The sequence below is a fragment of the Hippoglossus stenolepis genome, chromosome 4, assembly GCF_022539355.2.
Source record: "Hippoglossus stenolepis isolate QCI-W04-F060 chromosome 4, HSTE1.2, whole genome shotgun sequence".
Classification (NCBI taxonomy): Eukaryota; Metazoa; Chordata; class Actinopteri; order Pleuronectiformes; family Pleuronectidae; genus Hippoglossus; species Hippoglossus stenolepis.
Window position 1 is genome coordinate 9412283 of NC_061486.1, and position 14726 is coordinate 9427008.

The 14726-nt window shown below is 42.2% G+C and overlaps 1 protein-coding gene and 2 pseudogenes across 1 annotated transcript; 1 reads left to right on the top strand and 2 right to left on the bottom strand.

Annotated features, from left to right (window-relative positions):
- Positions 1 to 1050: 1050 nt before the first annotated feature.
- Positions 1051 to 2632, bottom strand: LOC124851643 (annotated as a pseudogene).
- Positions 2633 to 4035: 1403 nt separating this feature from the next.
- LOC124851644 lies at positions 4036 to 14013 on the bottom strand (annotated as a pseudogene).
- On the top strand, positions 6616 to 11823 carry LOC124851630 (extracellular calcium-sensing receptor-like). The gene is given in 13 exon segments (XM_047339526.1): positions 6616 to 6881; positions 7090 to 7301; positions 7438 to 7529; positions 8173 to 8352; positions 8443 to 8631; positions 8728 to 9219; positions 9347 to 9556; positions 9638 to 9667; positions 9669 to 9762; positions 9873 to 10066; positions 10195 to 10476; positions 10575 to 10589; positions 11277 to 11823. Coding segments are annotated over 13 exon segments (2664 nt in total). The 3' UTR covers positions 11685 to 11823.
- Positions 14014 to 14726: the final 713 nt, after the last annotated feature.

Here is a 14726-nt window from a genome sequence, read left to right on the forward strand (position 1 = left end):
AAATCCAATACACTTGTAATTTACCCTGTACAAATATCTTGATGCATTTGTTGTGAATCTCACCCTTCGCCCCTTCGTTGATTTGGTTCCGAGATGAACGTCAACTCAGAAAAGACACATATGTAGCGGACTTCAAACAACTCAGTCAGAACCAAAAGCAAAAGCAGATGTGTGGGACGACAAATTTCCCCATAACTGCTCTCCTCCTGTTTCCAATTGTTTTGCAGTCACATTATATAATACACAGGACCTTGCTCAGCCATGTAAACGTGATCATTATTCTCTTCGACACCCATTGTAGGAAGTGATGTAAAGTCAGGGAGGACTTAAGATACCCATTTAGAAGCCACATTAAATGTTAAACTTTGTCACCTTATTGTATTGAAATATATCAACAACAAATTAAATAATTTTGTGACTGTTTTTTGGGGGTTGAATGATTTAATGCAGTGAAAATAATAAAATTATATTTCCTACATGTTTTCGTTCAGGTGTTAAATGACCATAGTATTGTGTTAGTGATTGAATTATATGGTTTATTTTTTAACAGGGAGAGAGTCTATTTGCTGTTTGTGTCCCCTGAGGCTCCACTGAGTTCTACAAAGACCATTGTGGTTGCTGTGGTTGAAGAATTCCTGTCTTTCTTCCTGGTCATATCACCAATGCCGGCTCCACCAGGCAGCGTTAGGACTCAACGTCTCATACCAATGTCCCTGCCTCCTGCGTTGACACCATCTTGGCGTTCCCAGGCGGTGTAGCTGGTTCAGGGTTCTGAAGCTGTTTTCTCTCCACGTCCCCCAAAGTGCTTGTTCATCGCGGGAGAACTGTATGGTTTCTCTATCATTCTGTAAAATTAAATGACCTTCTATGTAAAAGTATTTGAGATACTGTATGTCATGATTTGGCGCTATACAAATACAGTGGAATTGGTGTATCACTGGACACTTTTCATATACAAGTGGAAGATATGGCTTTGTGACTTTGATTGAAAAAAGTTGTAGCTTTATTGTATCTTTCATTTGAAGTTTGTGGAAGAATGTGAAGAAAGTGTTAGCTACAGAAAAAGAGAATGATGTTTTTCTCTGGTTTGATCAATATTATGTAGCATTTCGGTGCAAAGATACAAATTAATAAACCAAATGCTGAAGACAAAATTGCAAAAGTTTCCACAGCTACAGTGAACTTCCCAGGGGAGCTGACATATGCTGGGATGAAGGTGATCCAGACCGCACAGAATATCAACATGCTGAAGGTGATGAATTTGGCTTCATTGGAGTTGTCAGGTAACTTTCTGGCTAGAAATGTGGGGACCAGACAAACTATAGCGAGGAACGATATCAGCACTGTGTAGAAAGCAGCTTCAGAGCTGTATTACACTCAAAAAAATCTTCATGCTGTATCTGAAAACCATGTCTGGGAAAGGGGGATTTAACTTAAGCCACAATATACAAATCAAAATCTGAATCAAAGTGCAGGAGCAAACTATGATTCTTTGCTGCAGTTGTAGTTGCTTATAGTGGAGCCTTTTTCTTGACACTTTTTATTTGTCTGTTCCACTGCAATAAATTGAATGAACTATTATAGGTGTAAACATTTCTGTTGAATGTGTTTAAATTCTTCATTCAAAACCAATCAAATGAAATCTCAGACACTGCTTACACTCAGTGGAGTTGATGAATAAAAAGGAGGAAGACTTGATTCGGTTCATTTACTTTATTCAACCTCACAACTTAGAAATTTACGCTACAATATCTGTCCAGGCTGTGAAACTAGTTTTATTTGCAGTTAACTCGACACCTTTCAAACTACAGCTCAAAGTGTCCTTGGCGGTATTTCACCACATCAAATGTCTCTTTGAGTTTTGTTCATGGCCTGAATAAGATAATGTAGCATTTGGAACAAAATGCATGTCAGCAACCAAGCTATGAGTGAAATATGAAATATCTCTCCACAGCCACAGTGAACTTCCCAGGAGAGCTGACATATGCCGGGATGAATGTAGTCCAGACTGCACAGAATATCAACATGCTGCTGAAGGTGATCAGTTTGGCCTCGTGAAGCTGTCTGGCAGCTTCCTGGCAAAAAAGCAAGAATAAAACACAAGAGAGCAAGAGTCCGATGTAACCCAGCACAGCCCAGAACCCACGACAGCTGACCCCAGAGCGCACTCTAAGATGATCTTTTCTTTATAGTATATCATATTTCATCCTTGGGAATGGAGGGGTTGGTTGTGAGCCAAAGTCACACAAATTACAACCTGAACCAGAGGTGAAACTCAAGAACACTAGAACATCTGCTGAGCAGGATAAGACCATTTCATCATATTTCTGCCTGGAAATTGTAAGCCCTGAAGGCCATTAACACCACTATAGTTTTCGAGGACACAAGAGATGCAGGGACAGAGGTGATGCAGGCATGAGTGTGCCGCAGCATGCAGGACCAATCAGAGGGCTGGCCGATGAAGGTCAGGGAGCACAGAAGCACAGCATCAGGGAGAAGAGCAGCAGGAAGCTCAGCTCCGAGTTGACCCGGCTTTAACAATGGGAGTCTCTTTATGAGTCGAAAAATTATTGATGTCAGTAGAGATAAAAATATGCCCACACAACCAAATCCAGTTAAAGGTACCCCCCATGATCTCGTTGTAGGAGAGGTATCAGTCAGCCAGAGACTGCACTGGTCTTTCTTTTCATTCGGCCAAAATTCAGGTGGACAGATCAGAGCAGTCGGGAGAATCTAACAGTGGAGATAGAGAGATTTTTAAAACATGCATTTCTTTCCTTTTTGTTTCTACTGCAAACATGAATGAATTCATTTTCATCTCGCGTATATTACTATTTGTCCCTGAGGCACTCAAAGCAGTCAAGAAGCAGCACACAGGTTTCACCGCTTCTTTATCGCCTTTCGAGGTCCCTGGGGACACGGCTCTCACAGAAACAGACCTCGGCACCTGATTAGAAAACACAACGTGAAGAACATCAATGCACCTAAATGCACTGTAGGAAAACACTGTAATTCGGCTGGGAGAATTAATTAGACAGATAGTCATTTCACCTCGATACTGTTCCTCCCCAAACTATCCTGGTGTTGTCTTTTAGTTTGAATTTCTGCAACTCTGGCGAGGCGTGTCAAATTGACCACGATGTTCACGATCTCAACAGAGCCGTCGTCTTTATTGCCAGTTAACTAAGTCATACTGGCAACTGAGTCTCCGTTTTCATCGAAAACATTGGCCTCTGTGTTGTGAAGTTCATGTATATGTGCTCCAACACCTGTAGTAGGACAATCAGGACATTTCAGCATATTTGCGAGAAACCAATAAGATTGGTAGCTAATATTCAAATGTTACATTTTTTGCATTAACATCAAGGTAAGGAAAACATTAATATTAAGTATCTTATGCCTGATAAATATGCAGAACTTACTAATTTAGGGCCGAACTTGGTCTTTAGTCACGCAGGACTTTCAGTGGTTGGATTTGAGCCATTGTGACATTGCAGTGGTAAATGAATAGCATACGCCACCAAGTACACAGCTTTGTACACATTATTCTCTGGCCTAAAATGTGTCACGTCTGTGTAGTCTGGAGACTGTGCTGAGATCTTCTGTGCCAGTACACGTGTAGAAGTATTTGTGGAGGAGAAGCTGCAGTCAAAGAACGACTCCCAGAAATCTTTAACTATAGCACTCTGTAGTTCATCAGAGGTTTAAGCTGATAAGAATTCACCAAGACCTGGGATGGAGGCCTGAGGAGAGGCGGCCATCGCCCCCTGCAAAATGCTCTTTCTTCTGTCAGAAGCCAGTTCTGTTTTAGTGATCCAAGCCTCACTGTAACCCATTGCGCCAGTGATGTTATACTTCTCTATTTCTGACAAGAACGATTTGGTGAAGGACAAAAACAGAGGACCACCTTGGACGAGGGTTTCCTCAGAGCCTCACAATAGCAGGGAAATTTTACATGTGTCTTTGGTAGAGTAGCGGTATTCAACACATATGCCCTCTTTTCTGCTTCCTTTGCAAATGCCATTGTACCTTCTTCTACACGCCCTGAGAATAAATGATCCCCACCCAGCCAGTCAAGTATTTCATGAGCTGCACCAGACCGATGATTTGGAAGTGGTCACTGGGCACAGTTCCTGAAGAATGTAGGGAACTGCCTTTTGTCACTCAAACAAGCACAGAGTGGAGAGATGGCTCACCTTCAAAAGAAAGAAAACATGTTAACCATAACAAGGCAGAATAAACGTTCTTCAAGATGGAAACATGAATAAATCCCAGTTATTTCCCAATCACGTCTCCTCACCTGTGGAATGGATAGCGGGCTGAGTATTATGTTTATGTCTTTACTCACTCCGGAGGAATGGCCCAAGGAGAGCCTGTATCTGATCAGGCGCAGCCCTTTGGTCTCTCCGTTTACAGCTTCCATTGCTTCTCGAATCAGGTTCTCACTCATTGTACAGCCTGTAAGCCCAGACTCAATCCAGGAAGGAGCTTAGTATCTCTGTTGATCTCCTCCACTGTAAACATCACTATCCTGGCAAACTTCAGTTCCCTGTCATTCAGCCTACACACAGTGTTCGCTTGTTATTAATAAATGACATTAGAGCTGATCACTTTCACACACAAAACATACACACGTTTTACAGCACATTCACTTACTTTTTGCAGTATGTATACGGCAATGCGTGGTAGCCATTGTCAATCAATTTGCGTGTAGTAGACAAAGCGAAAACTCCTCCGATAATGAGATCACCATGTAGAAAACTCGCCCGAACCCTGTTGCCGATCATTTTGCGTTTGTTTTTCTGACTTTATCCCTGCCAGCAGAGTGAAGAGGATACAAGTGATCAACCCATCACGAGTCTCCTGTTCTTCACTGAAAGCAACTCTGACCTGGGAACTGACCTTTATAGTGTTTCTTTGTACCATGAGAGAAGAATCAACAGCCAATGTGAACGTACTCCTAATTCCCATGAGATTATTCTCAACGCATTACTGCACTTCTAAGAAACCCAGCCCAATGACGTGTAGGAGACAGAACTGATTTACCTGTTCTCTGAGGATCTGCACAGGATTGAAAAATAATAAATACATTGTGGAGAGAAGTTGTTTCGTTGTGCTGTATCTGTTTAAATGTTGCAGTCAATTATAGATGTTTGCCAGTAGTGGATCTCTAAAAACATATAAAGGTAATAATAACAATAAAACAATAACAAGGGTTAGGGTTGTGATTAGGGTTAGGGTTGCGATTAGGGTTAGGGTTAGTGGATGTCGTAGAGACTTGGGAGTAGGCTGTACCCCCACAAATGTGGGCACACCCGATCGATTGGTACCATCTATGAGTTTCTACGACCTTGGTTACTTAGGGTTAGGGTTGCGATTAAGGTTAGGGTTAGGGTCGGTGAATGTCGTAGAGACTTGGGAGTAGGCTCTACCCCCACTAATGTGGGCATACCCAATCTATTGGTACCATGTATGAGTTTCTACGACCTTGGTAAGTTAGGGTTAGGGTTAGGGTTTGGGTTGCAGCTAGGTTTAGGGCTAGGGTTAGGGTTGGGGTTAAGGAGCGAAGAAAAGACACATAGCTGTTTGTCGGATGCACAGTGACGAGGTAATGCATCGTTTGTGTGCATCCTTTGTTGTTTATGTCCTACTGCATCTTGGAATGCTCTAATAATGTGAACATATGACAAACCTTTTAGGAGGGAGAAAGCCAATCCAGGATCAGTTTAGAATCCTTTCTGATCACACAATTCTCTGATTAAGAGTTAACAGTTCCTGACTAATTTTATTCACCCTTTAGCTCGTACTTTATCACACTCCCTTCAGCTTTTCTTTCTTCTCCGGACATTTCTCGTTTGTTTACTTTGCAAGTCTGCTCCAGCCTCCTTTCAGCTGGCTAGCGTGCTGCATTGACTGGCAGGAATTTATACATATAGGATTTTCCGGAGTGTTGTAAATCTGACATGACTGCCATAACTCTTCTCGTCTGATGTGGTCCGACCCGGGCGCAGACATAGAGAACAATATATAGAAAAAAGCCAATTTTCTCCCTGATTGTCTCATTTGCTTTTGTAGGTCATAAAGAAGCAGCATTATTAAAAATGACACTCCTTGTAGTATTTTTAATCTAAACTTGCCGTTTTTGAAATTTTAATTGGATTTCTGGTGATTACTGATGACCCCTACTCAATATCTCATGGCTGCTTTGACTCAGGAGATAGAGCGGGTTGTCTACTAACCAGAGGGTCGGAGGTAAAACCCTTTTTATACCCTGAGCAGGTATCAGTGACGTGTCAATTCAGAGTTTCCAGTTAGTTTAACCCCAGTCTGCATGTCTCTGAACTGTGGGAGGAAGCTGGAGTGCTCGTCAGGTCAAGTTGTATCTGATGTAATATACATTTTGTCCTTAGAATGATTTAATTGGTGAAAATATTATCTTTTATGCTGTCACATTAAGAGGGATTTAATCACTTTTGACCTTCTCATTCCAGGAACTGTTCAAACGAATTGATTTAATATTCTCTGCATGTCTCATTTTTGTATTTTTATGTTCATGAGAAGTTGAATCTAACGGATATATCTGGCACATTTAAAGTGTAGAGAGTCATTGCATCGATGTCTTGGTTCTCCTGGCTCTTCACGCTGCGGCCCTGCTCAGCCCCGTCCCTGCTGCTCGTGGGGCTGGTGGGCAGACAGCTGGGTCTCCGGGTGGGGTGGCAGCTGGTTCAGGCGGTGACTTGTTCTCGGTGGGGTTCATCCGGCGTCCAGGGTCTGTTCCAGGACAGGGATCTTGTCATCGGTGGACTCTTCAGTCTTTATAACAAGCCTCCAGCTATAGATCAAGAGTTTACTCAGCAGCCACTTTACCAATCCTGCAGCAGGTGAAACTCTCAACTGCTTTGTTTATATATACATTTTATATATGTTATTATTAGCCATATTCATTTAAAGTTAAATATTTGTGGTTCTTTAACATCGATATGTACAATATCTTTTTTTTAAATACGTTGAAATGCTTATTTCATTGCAGACTTTACAGATCATTATTACAGATGACATTTTCTCACTCTTCCTCTCCTGTGCTCTCAGTTTGGAAGATCTTCCGCTGCAGTACATATATGCGATGGTGTTTGCGCTGGAAGAAATCAACCACAGCACAACGCTGCTTCCAGGCGTGAAGCTGGGCTACCACATCCACGATAGCTGTGCTCTGCCCCTGTGGGCTTTGCGGACAGCGCTGTCCCTGGTTGGAGGAGACCGCAGCAGCTGTAATTTAACTGAAGAAACTGGAGAAAGGAGAGGTACTAAATGTCCCTTTGTATTTACCCAGTGTGCATCCTTCTCTAGCAAATACAAACGACGACAGTAATAACTGAACCAAGCACAGTTTTCATTTAACTGATGATTTTATTCCACTGTATGTTATTACGTCATCAGGTGATCCGCCTGTTCCATTGATCATCGGTGGCGATTCATCTATAACAGCCTTGATACTCTCCAGACTCCTGGGGCCACTCTCTGTTCCTTTAGTGAGTTGTTTATGTTGAATACAGACAGAAAAAATATAAAGAAATATGCAAGACAAAAAGTAAAATGCTACAATTATAAAAATCTGATTTTCACTTTTAAATTGGGATTTAACTTCATGAAATATGCAGTGGTTTAACATTTACCATAGTATTTCTTTAAGGAAGTTTTGTGCAACAGTTAATATTTTCTTCTATAGCCCTATATCTGGAAGCATTGTTTAATTTCTGATGTGAGGACAGCAAAAGTGAACTGAAACATTTACTGTAAACTGCATTTACCGTGTTATTTGTAAAAGCAGAAAACATATTTCCACCTGGGTGAAAATAAATTACAACTGTCTTTTTTGTGCATGAGACTTCAGCATGTAAATGTGATGCAGTTTTCTGTAATCAAGCAGCGAAAGGTTTGCAACTCATAAGGAATCCTTTCACTGCCGACATGTTTAAAGAACTTTAAAAACTTTTTTTGATGATCTTGCTTTGTGTTTTCTTTTAATGTAAACTTAATATTGCTTTAACCCCTTTTCACACATGTTCATTGTTTTGAAATATTTTCCTGTCTTCATGTTCTGTTTTTAAGCTAAATTCATTCTATTCATGTAAAGCTCTTTTATTATAATTATGTGTTTTTTTTGTCTTTTAGATGAGCTACACGGCGAGCTGCCCGTGTCTGAGTGACAGACGCCAATTTCCCAACTTCTTCAGGACCATGCCCAGTGACATTTACCAAGCCCGAGCCATCGCCCAGCTTGCAATACGTTTAAAATGGACTTGGATCGGAGCGGTGGTGGCAAAAAACAGTTACGGCCTAACGGCGATAAAGGTGTTACCACTTCTTATGCACCAGAAATGTTACGGCATCTGCACAAGAAACCTGAATTATAATATATAAATGTATAACTGTGTATATCAGATATTCCAGGAGGAGACTCAGGGGGCCGGCGTGTGTCTGGCGTTTGTGGAGACTCTCCGAAGGGAAAACATTGTGAGCGACGCCAAACAGGCAGCGCTCGCAATTCAGGCCTCGACCGCTAAAGTGATTCTGATCTTCACCTGGTACACAGATGTGAGGGAACTGTTCCTGCAGCTGGCCCAGAGAAATGTGAGACACAATTTTGTATATTAAATCTGAAAATTTGACTTATTTGATATAATTTATTTTCTTAAATGATTTTTTTTATCGTGCTTTCATCACCAGGTGACTGATAGACAGTTTCTGGCCAGTGAGGCTTGGAGCACGAGTGTTAATCTTCTCGAAAACCCTTCCACCCTTAAAGTGGCACGTGGCGTCCTCGGCGTGGCCATTAGGAGTTCACCTATACCTGGATTTGAAAAGTATCTCAGAAATCTGAATCCCTCTCATCGTCCTGATGATAAGTTCTTGAGAGAATTTTGGGAAAAAATGTTTAATTGCCGTCCTGGACCCTCAAATCTTTCTTCATCTACCACTTCACCATCCCGTGCAGACCAGAGGGCGCCGCTTCCGCTCTGCGTTGGCACAGAGTCCCTGGAGGTGGTGCAGAATCTCTTTACTGACACCTCTCAGCTGAGGGTCACATATAATGTGTACCTTGCTGCTTACGCCGCAGCCCACGCCCTTCACAGCCTCCTCTCATGCCCCAACAATGACAGCTCTCCTGGAAACGGCAGCTCCACCTGCTCCTTTCTGAAACACATCCAACCCATAGAGGTAATCACAGTTATTTCAGCTTCATTTTGACAACACACATTTTCTAATTCTTAGGGTGTTGATATCTGTCACTCTGAATCAATCTTTAAGACAAATATTTACTGTTTCAACATTTTGACGCTTCCAGGTTCTGCAGCACTTGAGCACAGTGAACTTCACCACACCTCAGGGTGAAATGTTTTACTTCCAAGGGGCCGATGTTCCAGCAAAGTACGACCTCGTAAACTGGCAGAAAACACCCGAAGGTCGACTCAAGCTTGTTCTGATCGGTCGTGTGGACGGATTCGACATCCGCCTTAATGAGTCAGCCATTCAGTGGAGCACGGGATCCAATCAGGTGCTTAAAGAGGAAAGATCTCGATTCACTAAAAAACATTTACTGAATTAAATGCTTACTGTGGTTTTATATTTTGTTCAGGTGCCTGTGTCAGTGTGCAGTGAGAGCTGCCCCCCCCGGGACCAGGATGGCCTCCAGGAAAGGAGAACCTGTCTGCTGCTTTGACTGCATCTCATGTGCTGACGGAGAGATTAGCAATAAAACTGGTGAGGAAATAACCACATATGACTTTCCAATAACATTTAATTCAGTCTGCACCAATAGGCTTCCAATACTCAAATTATTTGGTCATTTTGTGTCTGCATCCCTCTGCCAGGTTCCCCTCACTGTGATCCTTGTCCGTCTGAGTTCTGGTCCAACTCTGAACGAACGGCCTGCGTCCCTCGCCAGCTGGACTTCCTCTCCTTTAATGAAACTCTGGGTATTACCCTGACTACAGTCGCTATATCTGGTGTCGTGGTGACAACAGCAGTGTTTGTGATGTTCCTATACTATCGACAAACACCTATGGTAAGTATAGTCTCATTTATCAGAGATTATAAAGTTCAAGAAACAATAATCTATTTCTCCATGATCAAAATAAGGGTGTTTATTAATTATCCTTTCAATATCAGTTAAAGTCTGATTGTTATTTGTAGGTGCGAGCCAACAACTCCGAGCTGAGCTTCCTGCTGCTTCTGTCTCTGAAGCTCTGCTTCCTGTGCTCGCTGGTGTTCATCGGCCGTCCCTCAGTCTGGGCCTGTCGCTTCCAGCAGGCGGCTTTTGGGATCAGCTTCGTGCTTTGTGTTTCCTGCCTCCAAGTCAAAACCATCGTGGTCCTGGCAGCGTTTCGCTCGGCTCGGCCCGGTGCTGGGTCCCTGATGAAGTGGTTTGGTCCGCGCCAACAGAGAGTAAGTGTCTGCGTTTTCACCTGTATACAGGTCAGAGTTGGATGTGGCTCTTTTAATAATAAAATTACAACTCATTACATCGTTTCCCGTCCTTAAACCTGATTTTCTGCAATGCTTTTTTTATCAAGGTTATCATCTGTGTTATTCAGAATCAGAATCAGAATCAGAATTCTTTTTATTGCCAAGTATATTTACACATACAGGAAATTGCCTTGGTGTGGTTGGTGCCTTTGGACATAACAACAAATCGGACATAAAACAACAATATATACAGAAAAAACAATAGGCACGTGCGGTGCTAAGGTGCAGTGATTGGTTCGGATAGTGCCAACAATATATAAGTTATGTTATGTGCGGGGCAGAGTCAGTGTGATGCAGGGGCTTGTTTGTAGGCCCCACTGCCATGGGGCAAAACTGTTCAGGTGGCGCGAGGTTTTGGTCTTGATGGCCGAACCTTTTCCAGATGGGAGTCTCTGGAATAGGTGGTGGCCGGGATGGGAAGGATCAGCAATGATCTTGCCTGCTCTCTTCCTGGTCCTGGAGTGGAACAGGTGTAGGAGAGCCGGCAGGTCACAGCCGATGACCTTCTCAGCTGACCGAATGATCCGCTGCAGTCTGCCCTTGTCCTTGGCAGTGGAGGCAGCGAACCAGACGGTGATTGATGCAGTGAGGATGGACTCAATGATGGCCGTGTAGAACTCGACCATCACTTTCTGCGGCATGTTGAATTTCTTCAGTTGCCGCAGGAAGAACATCCTCTGCTGGGCCTTCTTGGTGATGGTGGTGATGTTCTCAGCCCACCTCTCACCTCCACCTCCACCTCAGCCCACATTTGGCTATCGCTCAGCCCCCCGTTGCCTAAACCTGACTTCGAAATTCCGGGGTTGAAGGTCACACTGAAGTGTGCCATGGCCTCTGTGGTGGGCTTCTCTCTGGTCCTGGGCTACATCGGCCTGCTGGCCTGCACCAGTCTCCTCTTGGCCTTTCTCGCTCGGAAACTCCCCGACAACTTCAACGAGGCCAAGCTGATCACCTTCAGCATGCTGATCTTCTGCGCCGTCTGGGTCGCCTTCGTTCCTGCTTATATTAGTTCTCCCGGAAAATATGCAGTTGCCGTGGAGATATTTGCGATTCTTGCCTCCAGCTATGGTTTGCTTTTCTGTATCTTTGCTCCAAAGTGTTTCATTATTCTTTTGAGGCCTGAGAAAAATACTAAGAAACACCTGATGGCCAGGTAGTGAAGAAACTTAAGACTGCATGTGGCGACGTATGATGTTAATCAAACAGCCATTGTGAGTCATCCAATAGTTTTACTTTATGAATTTCATTATCAGTTATTTCTATTTTTCCGAATATGTGACATACTGTATCCTTAAATGTTAGAAAGACAAATTTGTGTTGTTTGCACTTTACTTAAAAATCCATTTTATTTCATTATATAATGTCAGATATATTTACATAGACGATGGAATACTTTGTGTTGTAGATAAATCCATATTTTATTAAAGTAATCGTTATTTTTACTTCATTGCTTTTTATTACATTAATAAAGATAAAGAAAAGTCAGTTCCATGGTTGTGTCTTTATTTCTCATATCGATTCCACACATCTGCTTGCATTACTGGTTGTGCCATTAGAGTAACAATCAATTAATAAAATAATCAATCAAGACCATAGAAAATATAACATTTTGTTATATTTAAATAATGATAAAATTCAGAAAACTGCAACCATTCCCAGTACAATCATTTAAACCCACTTCTACACCCACATGGATGAAATATCACATATTAATTCAAATGCTATTGGAAGAATATGAGCCTGCTAACGCCACACTTCACTTGTTCTTGCATTACAATCATTTCAATGATCTCATACATCTGCAGAGATGCAGTGTTTTCCAGTGAAAAAGGTGCCGACATTGAGTTTAGGTCCGTGTGTGTCTCTTCATGTACTGCAGTCGATGATTGTTAAGCTGAATTCATTCATAGAGAGTGGGTTCAAGTTGGTCTGAGGGTTAACTGAAATCATGAAAAGTAAAAATAAAAGTCACTGATACAATTTGAAGTGCAAGTATCACATATCACGATGTGAATGTGATCTTATACATACGATCCAATTTATTTAGCATTTGATCTTCACCTTTGATCATCAACTCATTCAACTAATATTTACCTAATTCAAGGCTGTTGTTTTTATTGTGTAGGGAAATTGACTCATTCTGTGTAATGAACATAAACACAAACTTTATGACTCAATTCCTCGACTCATGATGGCTTTCTTTGTGTTCCTCTCTGGTCTCAATAGGATGATGTAACATTTGGGTCCAAACAGCGCCCCCAGGAGGCCAAAACTAGACGCCAGGATGGCAAATACCTCCACTGCATCTGCGTATTTGCCTGGTGAGCTGATATACGCCAGGACGAAGGCCACCCACACCGCGCAGAAGATCAACATGCTGAAAGTTATGAGTTTGGATTCGTTGAAACTGTCGGGGAGATTCCTCGCCAGAAAAGCTAACAGGAAGCTGAGCACAGCTAAGACCGAAAAGAAACTTACAATGGGCAATTTGAATAAACCTATCACATCAGAGATGGCGATAGAAAACGTTGAGAAGGAATCACCCACAATCCCCAGGACTGGAGGAGGCCCCACACAGGCCTCCTGAAGCAGAGAGTGCTCCTCTCGACCGCTGGCCAGAGACAACGCGGCACTGAATCCAATCACCAGCGTGGCACAGTTATCGTACAGACTGTATCCCAGAGTCACATTAGGCAGCAGGTCGGCGCTTCTGTTGATCTCTTCGATAGCAAAGGCCATGGTCATGGCATGTCTGAACCCTGGAGGTTCAAAGCTAACACATAAACAGACACCACCACTGTGAAGTTATATATGTTGATATGATATAATAAACTGTTTCATTCTGCAGAGTGTGAGACTTACCTCTGCAGCTGAGCTGAGTCGGTTTGAGGTGAACGTCAGCTCAGGGAACACAGAGGGGAAGTGATTTCAAACAACCCACCCAGAATCACATCACCAGGCTTGTGCATCCCATTGAGATAAAACTGCCTCCTTAGCTTACAGGATGAGGGAGGAGAAGAAGACCTGTAGATGAGAAAAGTGAGGGCGGAACATAATCAACAATGAGAAGCCATGAAAGAAGAAAATGTGTTCAGAAATGGCCTCATTGTTGCCGGGCCCCTCCTCCAGCCCTTCGCTCTCTCTGATCTTAATGCAGGAGTGCTTGATTTTATATGCAGGGGGATTTTCTTGATAGTTTCCATACCGCCTGTATCAGGGCTTGCAGACATTTGGGGGAGGGAAAGCTCATATCCAATTTATACACATGATTACATAATTCACGCACTTTGATTTGAATTATTTTGCTTTTGTGAAGTTGGAGGTCATCTTGAGTTTCTGTCTCTCGGTCACCATGAACTATCTCGTATGGAAAGATCAATAAATTGTCATTTTGTAGATAACAATAAGTATGAATGACAATGGAGATTAAAGACAAGAACAAAGCAATGGCATCAAGTGCTACTCATGAAATTGAGACATTATCATGTCGGGTTTAAGTGAACTTTTGGTGTCTATGCATTTCTGAATGGGGATTTTTTCTCTCTCACTATAATAAATCTCCTTATAGAGAGGAATCGGTGACCCGTCATTTAAAAGAACAACTCTACAGTCTGTTGAATTAGTAAAAGCTGAACTAAACAATTGCACATTTACCAGTGTTTTGGGTGAACTCATGTTTTAAGGGTGGTTTCCTGTAAAATACTCTTAGCGAATCTTAAGTAATAATTACTACCTTCCATCTCATTGTGTTTACTTAAGAGTACTCCAGCAGAGATTTGGTTCACAAAACACACTGTTTGTATGACTGTGGGCTGTTGTTGTCCTATTTATTCATTCCTTTTTAATTATTGTTTGAATTGCTGTGTTTTGAGTTGCATTTATCATACTATATTTTAAATTGGTTTCTGTTTTGGGTATTAGTTATAATTATGTGGTTGCTTAGTTACCTCCAACGAGGAGGTTATGTTTTTGCTCCTGTTCATTTGTCTGTTTTTTAGCAGGTTTTATAAAAACCATTGAACAGGTTTTAACAAAGCTTGGTGGAATGATGGGACATTGGCCAAGGACCCATTCAATTGTGTTGGGGATCAGGTGAAAGTGGTGAATCCAGGCTTTTTTCCACCCACTTACTTTAACAATGTGAGATTAAGTGTTTTTGGACATTTTCACCAATTTCCCAGGGAATGATTCATGGATCT